Source organism: Papio anubis, chromosome 11 (genome assembly GCF_008728515.1).
Source record: "Papio anubis isolate 15944 chromosome 11, Panubis1.0, whole genome shotgun sequence".
In the NCBI taxonomy this organism is placed as follows: domain Eukaryota; kingdom Metazoa; phylum Chordata; class Mammalia; order Primates; family Cercopithecidae; genus Papio; species Papio anubis.
Window position 1 is genome coordinate 66,348,935 of NC_044986.1, and position 15,055 is coordinate 66,363,989.

Genomic DNA, 15,055 nt, shown 5'->3' on the forward strand with positions numbered 1-15,055 from the left:
TTCAAGAAATGATGCTGGGGCAACCGATAAGCCACTTAGTAAAAGGTAAAATGAAAGAGGGTTGTTTGGTTTTTTATTATTAAAACCAATTTATTCATTATATCAGAATAAATTCCAAATGAACAAAATACTTAGATATAAAACCTGAAACCATAAAATACAAGGACAAAGCATGAGTGAACATTTTATAATTCTGAAACTGGGGAAGGCCCTTTTAAACATCACACAAAATCCAACAGCCGTAGGAGAAGATTAAGTTTGTCTATATAAATATAAAACATACCAGAAACAAAATAAATGACAAATGCCAAATTAGAAAGAATAGTCATCACTATTCATGACTATTGAATATTCGGATATCTCCTGGCCCCAGAAGAGAAGCTGGGCAGCTCAGAGAGGGAATGGGCACACTTTGAGATGGGGCATTTCCTAGGACTGGCAGATCCGCTGCCCAGGGCCTGCTGGGCCAGCCAGCATCTTGGGGATCCAGCCTTCCCCTGGATTTAATGAGGCTCCCTTAAAGTCAAAGTGCCCCAACTCTTTGATGCATGACTATCAAAGAGTTATTTTTCTTGACAAAGTGCTTCATTCAAATCAGCAGGGAAAAAACAAACAACCTACTAGAAAACATTGGTAAAGAGAAACGGGCAGAGAAATATTGGAAGAGATGTCTAACCTCAGGATATAATTGAAGAGATATAAATTAAAGTCCAGTTCCAAGTCTCCCCACATGCCTTCCCCAGGCCCAGCCTCTCCACAAAGTGGCGTCCCAGTTTCCACTTGGTCCATGACAACATTCTTCCCCAGATCTCTGAAAAAGCCTTGGTTAGCCCCGCATTTGGTCCTGGTTGGAGAGATGCATCTTCCTACCAGGGCAGGCTCTGTAATTAACAAACTGTGTGATTATCCCTACCACGTAAACATTGTCCCTAGCAGGATTGAAGATGTTTCTTGGAATCCTCTCCTCCTGACCTTTGCTTCAGTCCTCTTGGTGTGCAGAGTAGTTTACAGAAAGTTTACACTGGGAGGTTTCAGAGATGACATTGGATGGTTTCCGGGTTTTCTCCTTGGTTTATTCTTAGCATCACTTATCCTTGAGAGGAAAAAAGCCAGGGGCCCTTCCGATAGATGAGTGGAATCTCCTCCCTCATGCCCTTTTGGATGGCTGCCACAAGCCCATCCTAAGCCTGCGGCAGACTTCAACTCGTTCGCTGTTGAACCAGCGCACCCACCCTGATGGCAGGGTGCCCACCCTACCCAGCTGACGTGTTCCCTGAGCACAGGCCACTGGGCACTTATGTTCGCGGCTTCAAGGAGGACCCTGGCAGCCTGGAGATGCTTTAGGGTCATAGCATATGAATCCTCACACCAGCGCTTGGAGCAAGGCATGAGCCAGATGCCCGCTGAACAGGGACAGGGGGAGCCTGCTGCGTTGTATAACAAAGAGAAATCTTCTGGAGAGGTCTGATTCTAAAACTGCTGCTTGACAAGGACAAACTTTCATTGATCACAAGACATATTGGGCTCAAAAGTAACCTTGCTCTATTCTGGAGCTTCCCTGTTCAGTTCAATTCAACAAGTGTCTGATGATGGCAGCTACCATTTCAATAGGCTTTACAAACATAATTAAATGTAATTTGATGATCCTATGAGGTTATACTGTTATCTCGATTCTATAGATGAGGAAACTGAGGCTCTGGGAGGTTAGACAACTTGCTCAGGGTCACACAGCCATAGTTGGAGGCAGGATTTGAATTTAGTTTGCCAGTCTAGAAAGCCCATGCTTGGGAAGAGATTCTGGCTGCGTCAGCCAAAGGAGACCCCAAGCTGAGAACTGGGCATATTTGTTTGGTGAACGGCGGGTGAGCCAGTGTGTCTCAGCATAGAATAGATGGAAAGATGTGGCGGGAAAGGAAACTAACGTGGTTGATGGGGATGGGATTGAGGGCTGGCCTTGAACATGGTAGAAAGGAGCCCTTGCTGGTTCTTGAGAAGGAGAGTGACAAGACTCACATTTCTTAGCTCTCCATCACCCTTGACTACCTGGCCATCCCTCCTCAGCCCTGCATCATCACAGCCTTGCGCTTCTTCTAATCTCATCACATCCCCTTTGTCCTGAATCTTGATCATAAACCACTGGATCATAAATCACTGTGGCCAGTGAACCTGCTTCTAGTCTCCACCCTAAATATTTATTTGTGTTGCACTCTGCACTTCCAGGAAAATAGGCATAGATTGCTCTGCATCCCACAAAGATTAAGGAATGCTCAGAGATTGCCCAACTGCTAGGAGAAGCCTGCTGGCCAGGGTGAGAGGAACAGGAGCAACCTGACCTAGTCTAGCCTGAAAATACACATTTTGAAGGTCAGATTCTGATATCCAAGCCATCCTTAGATAAGTGACCATGAGCAATGACTGTGTAAATAAAAAAGGGCTTAGAGGATTGCAGTCCAGGAGTTCCGCGTGCTCCGCTGGCCCCACGGTCCCAAGCGTCTGTTTACAAGCCACGCATACACAGTGGTGAGGAGCTCTCCAGGGGCCGCTTCCCAGAAGTAGACCCAAAGGACGCTGGCCCCTTCCTGTTCCATTCCCACCCCCAGCACCCGCAGGAGATTTCCTATGATGTTCCATTTCATCTTTCTCCATCCTCCCTCCCAGCCCACTAACCACAGTGAGTGTCCCCCAAGGACGATCACACAGAGTGAGAGTCATGGAAGCAAAAACGAACCAGAGGGCTAGGGATTGGCTGCATCTCCTCCTTGCTCAATCTCACTTGTCTCTTGTTTGTTTGTTTTTTTTTTTCCAGGGTCAACCAGGCACTCGAGGTTTTCCTGGATTTCCGGTAAGTGGAGAAGGCTGAAGTTAGCTATGTCCCAGGTGGTCTGTAGGCCTGATTGGGTTAAACTTCATCTGAGGTCAGCCCTGGTTCCACTCTTTCTCTCCCAAACTCTGGTCATTAAGGACTTGCTTCTACAGCCATTCATGGACCCAACTCAAGACAGTAGCTTGGCAGTCAGGTCACAGTGCAAGGAATAAATACAGGGAAGCAAATCCACAAATTAAGAGGCAGCAGAACAGGCCCCAGGTGAGTGAAGTCACAGGCTGATAAACCCCAGCATGACCTGGGAATACGGAATGGACGATGCCCTGTGGGAGAACACCTGCAGCTCAGCCTATGCCCGGGCTTTGAGAGGAGATCCAGCGTGGGGAAGGCAGAGGGATGACCACCTGGGTGTCCTTGACCTCTGCCTATGGGGCCTAAGACAGGTTCTGACAGGCAGAGCAGAGGGAGAAGTTCCCTTTTCTCCCAGCCTCAATGCAGGCCAGCCCCTGATTTCCAGGAACACACCACCCACTCTGCACTCAGGGCAAGGGTGAAGTCTTTGACATTAATGGGGAGGCCACCCATTGGGTTTTCTCTTGTGCTGTGTACCTGGCATCCAACATTCTATTATGCTCAACCCCATTTCAAGATGGGAAATTGAGGCCTAGGCTTACCCATGGTCACATTAACAAGTATGTGGTCAAGCAGGGCCTTGAGCTCCAACGTATCAGAATCCAGAATCTATGCTTTTCCCCACCGCCCAGGCAGCCTCTTTGGTAGGAGGCTTGTGATGCTCGGTCTTTACATCTGGCCTTTCTGGTTTCAGGGTCCCATTGGGCTGGATGGCAAACCGGTAAGTGGACCCGCTCTCAGGGGAGGGCTCCTCCCCCTCACTGCAGGTCAGTGATCCTGGATCTCTTGGTCCTTCTGAGAGACCCTGACTCCGTGGAAAATGCTTTACTTAGAAGGAAAAGTCCTAGGGCTGAAGGTTGTCACTACTGGGAAGTGGAGGGGGCCATTTGAGTCACCCCTGACCCCAGTGGCCTTCCCCAGGGCACAGGTCCCCAGCTGCCCAGCCTGGCTTTCAGAATCCAAGCAAGACGCATCCCTGGGTGATTCTGGGTGGGGTGGGGGTGAGGTCAGTAGGCAGCGTGGAGAGTGGAGGGTATGGAGGTCAAATAGCTGGTCTGAAGAGCCTGGCCACTTGTGCACACAATTGCCCCTGCTCCTCAGCACCTGTGTCTCCCATGGCCCTGTCCTCGAGGTCAGGGTCTCCCTCCCCGATTGAGACCCGACACGTGTGCTCAAGTCCACGTGGAGACTGCTTCCTACCATAGCGCCTCTCTTCGTTCATTTCAATCCTTTGGACTTGGTTCCCTGACACAAATGTTCTTGGGGGAAAAAAGTACCCTCCCCAGTCCTAGGAACAAGTCAGCTGGAAGGGAGCATGCCCCACCCAAAGCCCTCAGGGTGGATGGAATGCAGCCCCACTCACAGCCACACCCGGCCCCACCACTCGCCTCTCTCAGTTGAGGGACCCTAGCACCACCCAGTCATTCCCCAGCTGCAGGCCAGCGAGCTAAGTGCAGCTCAGGGGCGCCAGCAATCATTTCCACTCATGTCATGGGACCAGGCATCCCCCGAAGCTACCCTGGACATGTGGATGAGGTGAGAGTCGGGGTCTAGGGAGACTACCCCCACCCCTGCTCTCTGAAGGGCAGGCAGCTGCTAGTGAGGCCCAGCGAGGGGCAGTGAGCAAATGACCTTGCCTTAGGGACTGGGTGAAGGAGTGCACAAGCCAGAAGGTGCAGATGGAGCACAGGGGACAGGGAGGAGCACGGGGGGCAGGAAGGAGCACGGGGGGCAGGGAGGAGCACGAGGGCAGGGGGTAGAACTTCTGGGCTGCAAACAGTGCACCTGGTACTCACCCTCTTCTCCTTCCAGGGCCACCCAGGACCAAAGGGCGACATGGTAAGAGCCCAGCTTTCCTGCCTTCCCAAGATGGGTAGGGGGTTGGCCTAGCCTCACAGGCACAGCCAAGCACTGCAAAGTGGGCCCCGCAGGGACAACAGGAGTGGCTGCCCGTGCTGGTCACTCCCCAGCTGTGTAAACCAAATGCCCTGGATCCTCACATCAATATGCAGGGAGGCGAAATGGGCAGGGGCTTCTCCATCTGAAGCATGAGGCTGGGAGATCCAGAGAGAGCGCATACCTGGTCGGTGGCACACAGAAGTCGGTGTCCAGCTTAGTGCTCTCAAACCACACTCGCGTGGGCCTTGGGAGACAAGGTTTCATCCGCACTCACAGGGGACACTTTCTGTAGGAGACACCATTTCTACTGAGCCTGAGGTCCCTCAAGGCCTCATAACCCCTTCCCAGTGCTGGCTGTGCCCTGAGCCACCCCAGGACTCCAGGGGTTCCTGCCCCACTGGGGCAGGGTGGTGCCCAGTGGATCATCTCAGCTGGGGGTGCCACATGCGCCATCCCAAAGACCCCTTCTCCTCTCCCCACGCCCTTCCTGGGAGTTTCCGCTTGGATGTTGGGCCACTTGGCAAGTCGAGAGCAGGAGCGAGGTCTTCTCTTCCGTGTCACAGCATCCCGTGGCCGCCCCCCAGATGCATCTGCCCAGGGGAATTGGAGTGCCTCAGGCCCCGAAAAGGTGGAGAGACAAGCTTTGCCCCACCTTTCTCCTGGCCCCTACCTTCTGCAGAGCTTTGGAAATAAATTTGCTGTCTCCACAGACCATCCCTTCCAGAAGGCAATGAAGGGCTGCCCACTCTCACAGTGGGCCAGGTCTCAGCAGGAACTGATAGGCCATTAAGAGCAAATGGGCCCCTGCTCCCACACTGTAGAGTGTACTTTGGTTTTCAATAAATCCCTGCTTCAAAAAAAAAAAAAAAAAACAGCCCTGGGCTGGGATGCAATTTCTGCCTCCTAGGTCCCAGGTCACACCTACACTGCGAGGGACCACCTCCTGCTCCACAGATCAGTGGGCCAGGCAGGGGTCTGGCTCATGCCTTGCTCCAAGCGCTGGTATGAAGACAACCCTTGACCCATGACAGGGCACCAAGGGAGGCAGGCAGTCTCGTGGATGGAAAGGGGGATGGCGGAGTGTTGGCTGCAAGGCCTGGGCTCCAGCCTAGCTCTTCCTAACTTGCCAGCTCCCTCTGGGCCCCAACCTGTCCTCTTGACTCAGATCCAACTAACATTTATTGAGGGTTTGCCGTGTGGTCGGCACTGGGCTAAGCACTTTGCATGACTGTCTCAATCCTCAGCGTAACTGTGCTCCAGGTCTTACTAGAATCCCTTTTGGCAGGTGTGGAAGCCAAGTCTCAGAGAGTCTAGGTAACTTGCCTGAAGTCACACAGCTGAGTGTCCAAAACAAGATCAAAACACAGTTCTCAAATTCCTTCCCTCCACGTTTTATTACCTTCCTCCCTTTCTGTTTCCCTCACTCTTTGTCAGCCTTCCTGCCACCTTCCTTCTTTTAATGCATTTTTTATGGAGTATCTAAAATGTGCTGCGCACTACTTCAGGTGCTAGGGATACAGACGGGAGCAAGAGAGACTGTCTTCGCCATCTGTAGCTCACAGTCTACCAGGGAGACATCCTTTTAAATAATCACTCACGTAACTAACAAGTTGCTTTGCAATGAGTGCTATAAAAAGATAATCCTTAGTGCCCTGGAAACCTTGGTATAACAAAAACCTCACCCAGGCCAAGGGTCGGAGATGGCTTTTCTGAGAAAGAGACTTTTGAACTAATGCCTGAAGAACGAGGATTCAACCGAGAGAAAATAGAAAGAGGGATGAGAATGTGCTTTCTGGACATGGGAGAACAGCATGTGCAAAGGTCCTGAGGTAGGAAAATCCTTGACATGTCTGCAGAACTGGAGGAAGGGCACTGGCGGCAGAAGGCCCCTGAGGCAGTGGCAGAAGAGCTGGTGCTGGAATCCAGGTCCCCCAGCAAGGTTTCCTCTCCATCACAGCTGCCTCCGCTGCAAATGCATTTCCTCCCGCCCCTACCCCGTTCCTAGGCGTGCTGTGCACATGTATGGAATAGTGGAAATCGAGACAGGAATAAACTGCCATGCTGCATTGTTAGAGAGGCATAAAGGGTTTGGGGTGCTCATCCCTTCAGTCCCAGCTTCTTTTCCTCTCTGGCAGCCTTATGCTACCATAAGGTAGCCCATGGCCCCCCAGAAGTAATAATAATGGTCATCTTCTAGGCAGCACTCTGGCATCCTCATAACAGCTTATCATCCCCACTCCATGAGAGGGGAAATTGAGGCACAGAGTGGCTAAGTACATTGCCTGAGGCCACAAAGCTCCTAAATACCAGAGCTGAGATTCAGACCCATACTATGGGGTCTTACCCCTGGATCACACCTCCTCTCAGCTGCCAGCACTTTGTCCTGGAGGAAAGGGACCCTTCCATGGGGCCCCTCTTCCTGCCCTCACTCTGCCCACACCATCCCTCTGTCCCACACACTTGACCGCCTGTCTGTTCAGGGATGAGAGCTAATTCAACAGAAAAGGCAGGCCCACCCCCTCTCTCATGAGCCCACATCAGTAGGATAGATCACCTATCTGCCTCATCAAATCCGGCAGGCCACAGAGCCATCCGATTCCTGTTTGCCTTGGCATGGGTACCCGAGCTGTTAGTTGCCAACCGCTGTCCAGCATCATTACCTTGGCCCGCTCTTCATCTGTCTGTCTCCCGCCCTAGATGCTGTCCCCTCTGCTGGCGTCCTACTGGGGCACTGGCACTCACCCTCATTGTTTAACCTGCATCCTTACCTTCAAAAGGGGGTCACCTCTGCCCCACCCACTTCACATTATTCCCAATAACCTGAAATAAGGTGTTGAAGTGTTGGGAGGACACAGTTGTACAATAGTGCAGTTGGGGGGTGGACAAGATTGGGGGTTCTGAGACTCAGGAATGACACAAGGGCTGTAAAGCAAGACCTGGACTGAATCCAAATCTCACCCACCACCCACAGGGCTGTCAGAAGAGTGAGGAGCGCCAGGCACTCACAACATGCCTAGCACACAAGAAGCGGACAGGCACCTTAGCTATGCTTCAGTAGCAGTTAGCAGAGGGCTGGTGGCAAGTGCTGAGCACATCACCCGGGGCCATGGCCCTTAAAGGGGCAGGCGCTGCCCGGCTGGAGAAAACTGGTACCATGTGTTGTTGGGCCTCGACATAATTAAGAGAAACTTGAAATCCAGATTTTTATTTGCACTCTGCTTGCTCTTAAGTGTTGGTAACTAGTTGAAATAAAACCATGTGAGATACACGAAATCCCTATGAAGACCACGACTGTCCCCTGGGCCACCATTTGGGATGTCTGGTCTCAATTGTCCAAGTCTCTGCAGTCCTGAAACTCCGCCTGCTCCTCCCCCATCACACTTATATCTCTGTCCTGACAGAGGGTGACCTGGTCACCTGTGGGCTGGGCCCGGGTTCCCTGCTGGGTGAATCATGTGCTGCTGAACTTCATTCTAAACACTCTGCCAGGCCAAGCGTGGTGGCTCACACCTGCAATCCCAGCACTTTGGGAGGCCAACGTGGGCAGGTTGCTTGAGTCTGGGAGTTTGAGAGCAGCCTGGGCAACATAACAAAACCCTGTCTCTACAGAAAAAAAAAATAGAAGAATTAGCCAAGCATGGTAGTGTGTGCCTGTAGACCCAGCTAATTGTGAGGCAGAGGTGGGAGGATCACCTGAACCCAGGAGGCTCAGGCTGCAGTGAGCTGAGATCACACCATTGCACTACAGCCTGGGCAACAGAGCGAGATCCTGTCTCAATAAAACAATAAAAGATAAATAAACACTTGGCCAGCCACATGGGCTGGGAGGGCCACATGGATGGTCCCAAAGGCCACTTCTCCCTTCCAGTGATGCTCTTGGGAGTTTCCCAGTTTGGAGGTGGCCCTGTTGGCAAGTCGGGAGCAGGACCAAGGCTCTTGCACATCACGGCATGCTGCCGCCACCTCCCGGAGGGACCCACCCATGGGGATCCACGATGCTTCAGGCCCCAAAGAGAATGGCTCTAGCCAAGTCTAGAAGCCCTGACTCCCAAGGTCTGGCCCAGTTCTCAGCATTCGGCAGAGTGGAAACAGCTGGACCTTGGCCATCAGACAAACCTGGGCTCCTGTCCCAGTGCCACCATTCACTGAGCCACGAGGCCTTGTCTCTGTCACCTCGCTCAGGAGCTGGAGTGGATACGAGCATGTCCCTCACAGGCACACACCTGAAGAGCCTCAGCTCATAAGGCGTTTGTTTTTTCCTCTTCCCTGCACCAGCCTTGGTGCAGCCTCCTAAGAGAGCCAGAGCATGCTGGGCCCTCCTCAGACAGCAAGGGTCCCTCCTGACCCCAGCTCCTTTCCTAGCCCTGCATGGACAAGACAACCTTGAAGGAAACCTCAAGATCCCTCATATTTCTTAGAGAACTCCGGAACATGGCTTCAGTTGCCAACTTCCTGCTCGCTCTCTTTTGCCGAAGGTTTCTCCAAGGCCCCCATTGTCTGAGGCACCGGCCCAGCCCCCCAGGCCAGAAGCTCTTCTGGTTCAATGGGCTTCACTGCAGCCTGGGAGGCAGGAGGTGGAATGTGCTAGTGTCTCCCAGAGGCTTGGTGCATGTGAGGCAGGGGGTCCCATGGAGCAGAAAACTCGCTGACCTCTAGGTGCAGCCCCTCCATAGCTGGCCCATGACATGCTGGTGGTTGGAGGAATGGATGAAAGATGCCATCTGTTCTTCATCACAACCCTCGTCCGGCCCACTGCGGGGTGAAGAAGCTGAGACTCTGTGGATGAGACCACACCACCTTGAATGTGGTGGGCATGGGAAGACCTAGCCATGGCTGGCCCAGCCTTCGGGATTCAGCCCCAATCCCCACCCAGGCAGGTGTCCCTGATTGCCCGTCTTCTGTCTGCCCACTGATCTGTGTATGTTTGCTTCCCACAGGGTCTGACGGGTCCCCCAGGACAGCCGGTTGGTACCTCATCCTTCTATTTCCCAGCAGAGAAGCTTCAGGTGGTTGTGACCTCAGCTTCAGTTTCTAACTCTCTCATCTCCGTCTCTTTGTAGGGACCTCAGGGACAAAAAGGAGAAAAGGTAAGAGCAGTGGAGGTTTCCTAGAGTCTCCATCTCAGGAAACGGTCTCCCAGTCGGTAGAAAGGGGTCAATAGTGGTTATTTTCAAACTTTAGTTTTAATTGACAGAACCAGGAAAGCCCCCGAGGTGCCGCATAATAGATTCAGTTGACGCCGCTCCAGGTGACATCCTTTTCTTGGAGTGAAGGGTCCTCCTGGAGCCTGGCCTGGGTGACATCCTTTTCCAGGGGTCCTCCTGGAGCCTGGCCCTCTTCAGCCTGTTTCTGGGCCCCTCCCAGCTGTCACCCCATGGTGTTCCCTGACGCCTCTGTGAGCCTCTGGGATTCTGAGGCATCAATCTGTCAACCACTGGCCTGGCCTCCTGCCCTCTCTGTCTTGTTGAATTTCTGATAGAGACTCTGCTGTGCTTGCTTTTGGGCCACTGGTACAGGGGCCTGGTGCTCCCAGCTCAGAGAAGGTGGCTTGGGGGCCCCCATGGTGCCAGCTGCTCCCATCCAGTGGCTTCTGTTCAGGGCTGTCTGGTGGGCCTGTCTAGAGGGTCAACCTTTAGCCAGGCATGGGGCATAACTCCCGACTCTGCCATTATGGCAAGTGGTGTAAGGCGAAGCTCCGCCCCTAGGCTCCATGGGGCAACTTCCAGACAGGCCCTGGAAGTTTCTTCCCTGCTGCTAGCCAGGGGCAAGGGAGGGACTTAGTTCTCCTGCCTCAGAGGGCTCAAACGAAAGCTAGAGCAGGAGGGCTGGTGAGTGGTGAGATGTGTGACATGTCCTGAAGTTCTGGGGGTGCCCTGAGAGACAGGTACCCCCAACAAGTGCCTAACACCCCCTTTCCCTTCTCTCTCCTTCCCAGGGTCAGTGTGGAGAGTACCCACACCGGGTAAGTGAACCCCTAAAATTGAGCAAGGCCCTTTGATCCATCCCTGGGGCACAGCCCCCAGCTCAGCCTCATCTCCCTGGGGTCTCCAGTTCCTAACGGATCGTGGGGGAACAGGAGCCCCCAGTGCCCTCTGCACTCAGCAGTCAGAAAGAGGGGTTTGGGGCGGCAGTGCGTCTGTTGGGAGCAGCTGATGTGTCTCTCTGGCCATGGGCTGTATGGAGCTGTTCATCATCCGTGCATGTCTGTACATCTGCCCCTTTGTACGTACGGCCGACTCAGTATGTTGGAGTCTCTTGCTTCGTGTGGGGCTCTGTGGCTCCTCTGCACATGGCCCTCTATGGCAGCGTGGCTTGTGTGAGTCCGACTCCCCACCCATCCAGCATGTGTGTGCAAGTGGGTGTGTGTGTGTGTGTGTGTGTGTGTGTGTGTGTGTGTGTGGCGGTGGGGGTGATGTCCGGCAGCCTAGCCATGGCCAAAAAAATGGGACTTTTCGATTAGTCATTGTATCAGATGATGGTGTTTCACATCCAAACCTCGATGATGGGAGATAATCAGGGACTGACTGTAGCAATTGAAGGATAAAGTCTCTCCTTGGCCTGTTTGAGAACAGAGGAAGCCCTTCTCCAAGCAGGCTGGGGATTTCAGGCTGAGATGCTTCCTCTGCCCACCCTGCCTCCTCCTTCCTTTTCCTTGCTCCACCCCAAGAAACAGAACCCAAAAGACTGCTGTTGTCCTGTTAGGAATCTTCAAACTTGTGTTCCAGCAGCAGGGTCGATCTTGGGACAGGGGAGAGCAAGATACGCACAGCTTCCTCCAGCAGGAGCCCCAGTGAGCTAGGCCCAGAAAAAAAAAAAAAAAAAAAAGCCCCTCATTTTGTGGATTGGCCTCGTTGCTCCCAGGTCTGGGATGGAGGATGAGCATCTTTAGGCCTCTCTCCCCTCTGTCATGTGCCCCATGGTGCTCAGCTTCCCTGGCTGCCCACCCCTGCCATGCAGGTCCGGCTGGTGGGATTTGGGGAGTGGAGACAGACATAAGCCGGAGCTCAGCGTCAGCTTGACTCTAGAAGGCCGTCAGGAGGGCCATGCTAGCAGGGCCTAGCCTCTGCCCAGATCCTCAGGAGGCTGGAAGGCAGACCTGAGGTCTGGGTTCCTGGGCCAGGGAACCACTGTGAGTCTGGTACGTGAGAGGCTGGGATGGGTTTAAGGCTGCGGCGGTGCTAGGCCCGGGCTGAGGAAGGCAGCCCGTCAGCGGCATGTGCTCCAGGGATGCAGGGGCCCTTGTGTTCCGGCCAGCTTGATCCTGATACAATAATAGAAGGTCAGCTGTGTTTATTTGAAACGATAGGCTCACAGGATTGTTATGTTACCCGAAAGAAAGACAACGTCCCCCGGCACAAAAGACAACACAACTGCAGACGCTTTGGTAGTGTCTCACCCGTCCTCAGTGAGCGCTTGGGGTGGGGTGGGAGCAGGGGTCTCTGCTTCTCAGCCCAACACAAGGAAAGGGAAGGGCACAGTGACAGAAGGCTGCAGAAGACCCCTGGCCACAGGGTGCAGTGAAGCCTGGCCTCATGACAGTGGCATTCTGGGGAACATGTCAGGCATGGGGTGGGGGAGTAGATTTGGGGTCCCAGCTGAGGGGGAGAGCAAGTTGATTTAGAAGAGGGTAGAAAATCAGGGGGCTTCTAGAGATCTGTTGGCTTTCCAAGGGGTCTGCAGGCAGGGTTGGGGTGGCAGGTCTTGAGGCCTGGAAGACACCAAGAGATCCAGGTGGCCCCTCCTCCACTCCAGCCTGTGGTTTCCCCACGGAGGGAGAGGAGAGGGGTGGGGAGGAGGGGAGCTGGTGTCTGTGGGCTCTCCCATCACGGTCCCTGTCGCCCTGTCTCTGCCACCTCCATCCCCTCCCAAACTAGGAGTGCCTAAGCAGCATGCCAGCAGCTCTGCGCTCCAGCCAGATAATTGCCCTGAAGGTTTGTAGGTTCTGGAAGGTCTCCGGGCCCCTCTCCACTGAGAGGCTTCCTGAACATACAGCCCAACATTGCACATCCCCAGGCCCCGGCAGCGGGAGCGGGTGGAGGTCTGTGTGCAACGACTGTCCAAGAAGGCAGCAGCTGTGACCTGGAAAGGCCACACTTGGGCTCCCGATCCCCAGCTGGGCACATTCGCAGCCCAAACAGCTCCTGGTTCTTAACACTCATCCCAGGAGTCTTGTGTGATTTAAGTACTTTCAAAAACAAGCAGCTGATGACAGTATATGCCATCTTTGTTTTCACATGGGCTCTAAGGGCCTCCTAAAACCATGGGTTGCTCAGCTTCAATGGGTAGAGGGACTAGAAGCTGCAAGAATTTCCAGAAATGAAAATCACATTAGATAATATGACTGCAATTTGCCTCCCGCAAAAACATGGTTGAGCGTTCTGGAGATATCTTTGCCCAGCCTCTATTTTCCAGGCCCTGCAGCCCCAGGGTGAGCCCTCAGCAGCACTTAGCATGTGCCCATACTGGCCGCACCCTCAGCCAGCTCAACTCCCGGGGAGCTGGGCTTGGCACTGTCCTTGACCACCCTCCCCAGATGCGCTGACACCAGCCTTTCTTGCTCAACCAAAAAAAGAACCCACCAGCCGCACACCAGCCCAACTTCAAGTACCAATTTCACGGGCCCAGTGGTTCCCTGGCCAGACCCTCTGAGTTGGCTCCCTTCTGTCCACCAAGCAGGGATGGGTGGGGCTGGCAGTGCAATTTTGGGCTGCATGTCCAGCAGCCTCTGCAGCCCAGCATGGCCACGGAGGGCAAGCCTGGCCATGGGGGGCCATTGTCCCATTCCGGGGGCTGCTGGTCAACACCCCAAACTCTGACCTGGAGGCCGAGGCCGGGTGTGGACTGAGGGCCACAACTCCTCCCAAGGGACGGCTGTGCCATTCAAGGGCAAGCTCCGCTCTGCACCCTCAAGCCATGAGAGTGCCCTGTCCACTCCTTCCCTCCCACTCCTCATGTGCACGCTAATCTCTCTTCTCTCTTCCTCTGCTCCGGTCCCTCTTGGCCGCCCTGCCCTCCTGGCGACTTTTGGCATCGATCTGAATACCTGTGATCTTTGGCCTTTGCCCTCTGGCCCTCCAACTCATCTTTCTCCTCAGCTGCTGCCTCTCCTCAATTCAGTGCGACTGGCTCCACCCCCGGTCATAAAAAGGCGGACATTCCAGGTAGACACCTCCCGTTTGTCCAGACCATGTGTGGCTTTCCCAAGGGGCCTGGCAAGCCTGCTGGGGCTGCAGACAAAGCCAGAACCTCACTCTAATTCAGCAAAATTAAATTAGACAAAAATAGGCCCACGTATACCATAGACATGGAAATACACAACACACAGGACCCAGAAGACCCACAACTATCACCACACAATGATTACTCACAACAGCCACCAACAAAAGCTGTCAGTGTGTGCCAGGCACCCTGTTACCCAGTTCGCAGGCCTGCTTATATTTCATTCACCAACAGTTTTATGAATTAGGCATGATCATCCTTATTTCATAGACGAGGAAATCAAGGCTCAGAGAGGTTAACCAAGTTGCCAAGGTCACACAGCCAGTACATTGCAGAGCAGGGATTTGTACCCAGTCTCTCTGCCTGTTACTAGCTGTGTGATTTGGGGAAAGTCACTTGACCTCTCTGTGTCCCAGCTTTCTCATCTATAAAATAAGGATAATAACAGTGTCTATTTCACAGGGCTGTTGTTGATATGTAAAGCACTTGGAATAGTTCCTGGCACAGTTTAAGAGATATAATTGTTAGCCGTTATTATTACTATTATCCATATTTTGGAGACAAGGATGAGGCTCGGAGAAGTGAATTGATTTGCCCAAGGTTATACTAACAGTAAGAGGCAGAACTGAAACTGGCCTTGAAGCAGAATTGAAATTGAAGTCAGGTCTTCAGACCCCACATCCAGGGCTCTCTCAGCTGGACCTACCTCCTCTCTGCTTAGAAATGCAGACTGCTTAGCATCTGATCCCTCGTAACCTGAGTTTGGGGAGCAAGGGCATTTGTGGAGGGAATGTAGTCCACAACCCACATGGTGAGCAAGTGCTTCCTTCTTTCTGCCTTCCTAACCCAAGGGGGCTGGGATAGGAGCAGATCACAAAGAACAAAGCCATCTGGCCTCTGCTCTTCAAGAGATCACAGCTTGATTCCAGGCCAGGTGGCCCGTGGCTGCCCCCGTGCTCCTCACCTTTCTCATGCTGCACT

At 53.3% G+C, this 15,055-nt stretch overlaps 1 protein-coding gene and 1 long non-coding RNA gene across 16 annotated transcripts in view; one reads left to right on the forward strand and one right to left on the reverse strand.

Annotated features, from left to right (window-relative positions):
* Nucleotides 1–15,055, forward strand: part of COL13A1 (collagen type XIII alpha 1 chain) — a 158,038-nt gene that overhangs the window by 83,242 nt on the left and 59,741 nt on the right. For 10 of the 15 annotated variants that reach the window (XM_009214774.2, XM_021943396.2, XM_017962975.2 and 7 more), the window contains 7 exons: nucleotides 2,807–2,842; nucleotides 3,651–3,677; nucleotides 4,769–4,795; nucleotides 9,793–9,819; nucleotides 9,916–9,942; nucleotides 10,791–10,817; nucleotides 13,951–14,016. In XM_009214774.2, the coding sequence (XP_009213038.2) occupies nucleotides 2,807–2,842; nucleotides 3,651–3,677; nucleotides 4,769–4,795; nucleotides 9,793–9,819; nucleotides 9,916–9,942; nucleotides 10,791–10,817; nucleotides 13,951–14,016 (237 nt within the window). Of the gene's footprint in view, nucleotides 1–2,806; nucleotides 2,843–3,650; nucleotides 3,678–4,768; nucleotides 4,796–9,792; nucleotides 9,820–9,915; nucleotides 9,943–10,790; nucleotides 10,818–12,729; nucleotides 12,787–13,950; nucleotides 14,017–15,055 lie in introns of all 15 variants that reach the window. The other 5 variants (XM_021943394.2, XM_021943401.2, XM_009214776.3 and 2 more) reach the window with 2 other exon arrangements.
* LOC103887558 lies at nucleotides 1,344–9,918 on the reverse strand. The gene is made up of 4 exons (XR_002524335.2): nucleotides 9,828–9,918; nucleotides 9,506–9,631; nucleotides 5,037–5,141; nucleotides 1,344–1,427 (listed from the first exon to the last, which is right to left on the reverse strand). It is a non-coding gene; the product is annotated as an uncharacterized LOC103887558 (long non-coding RNA).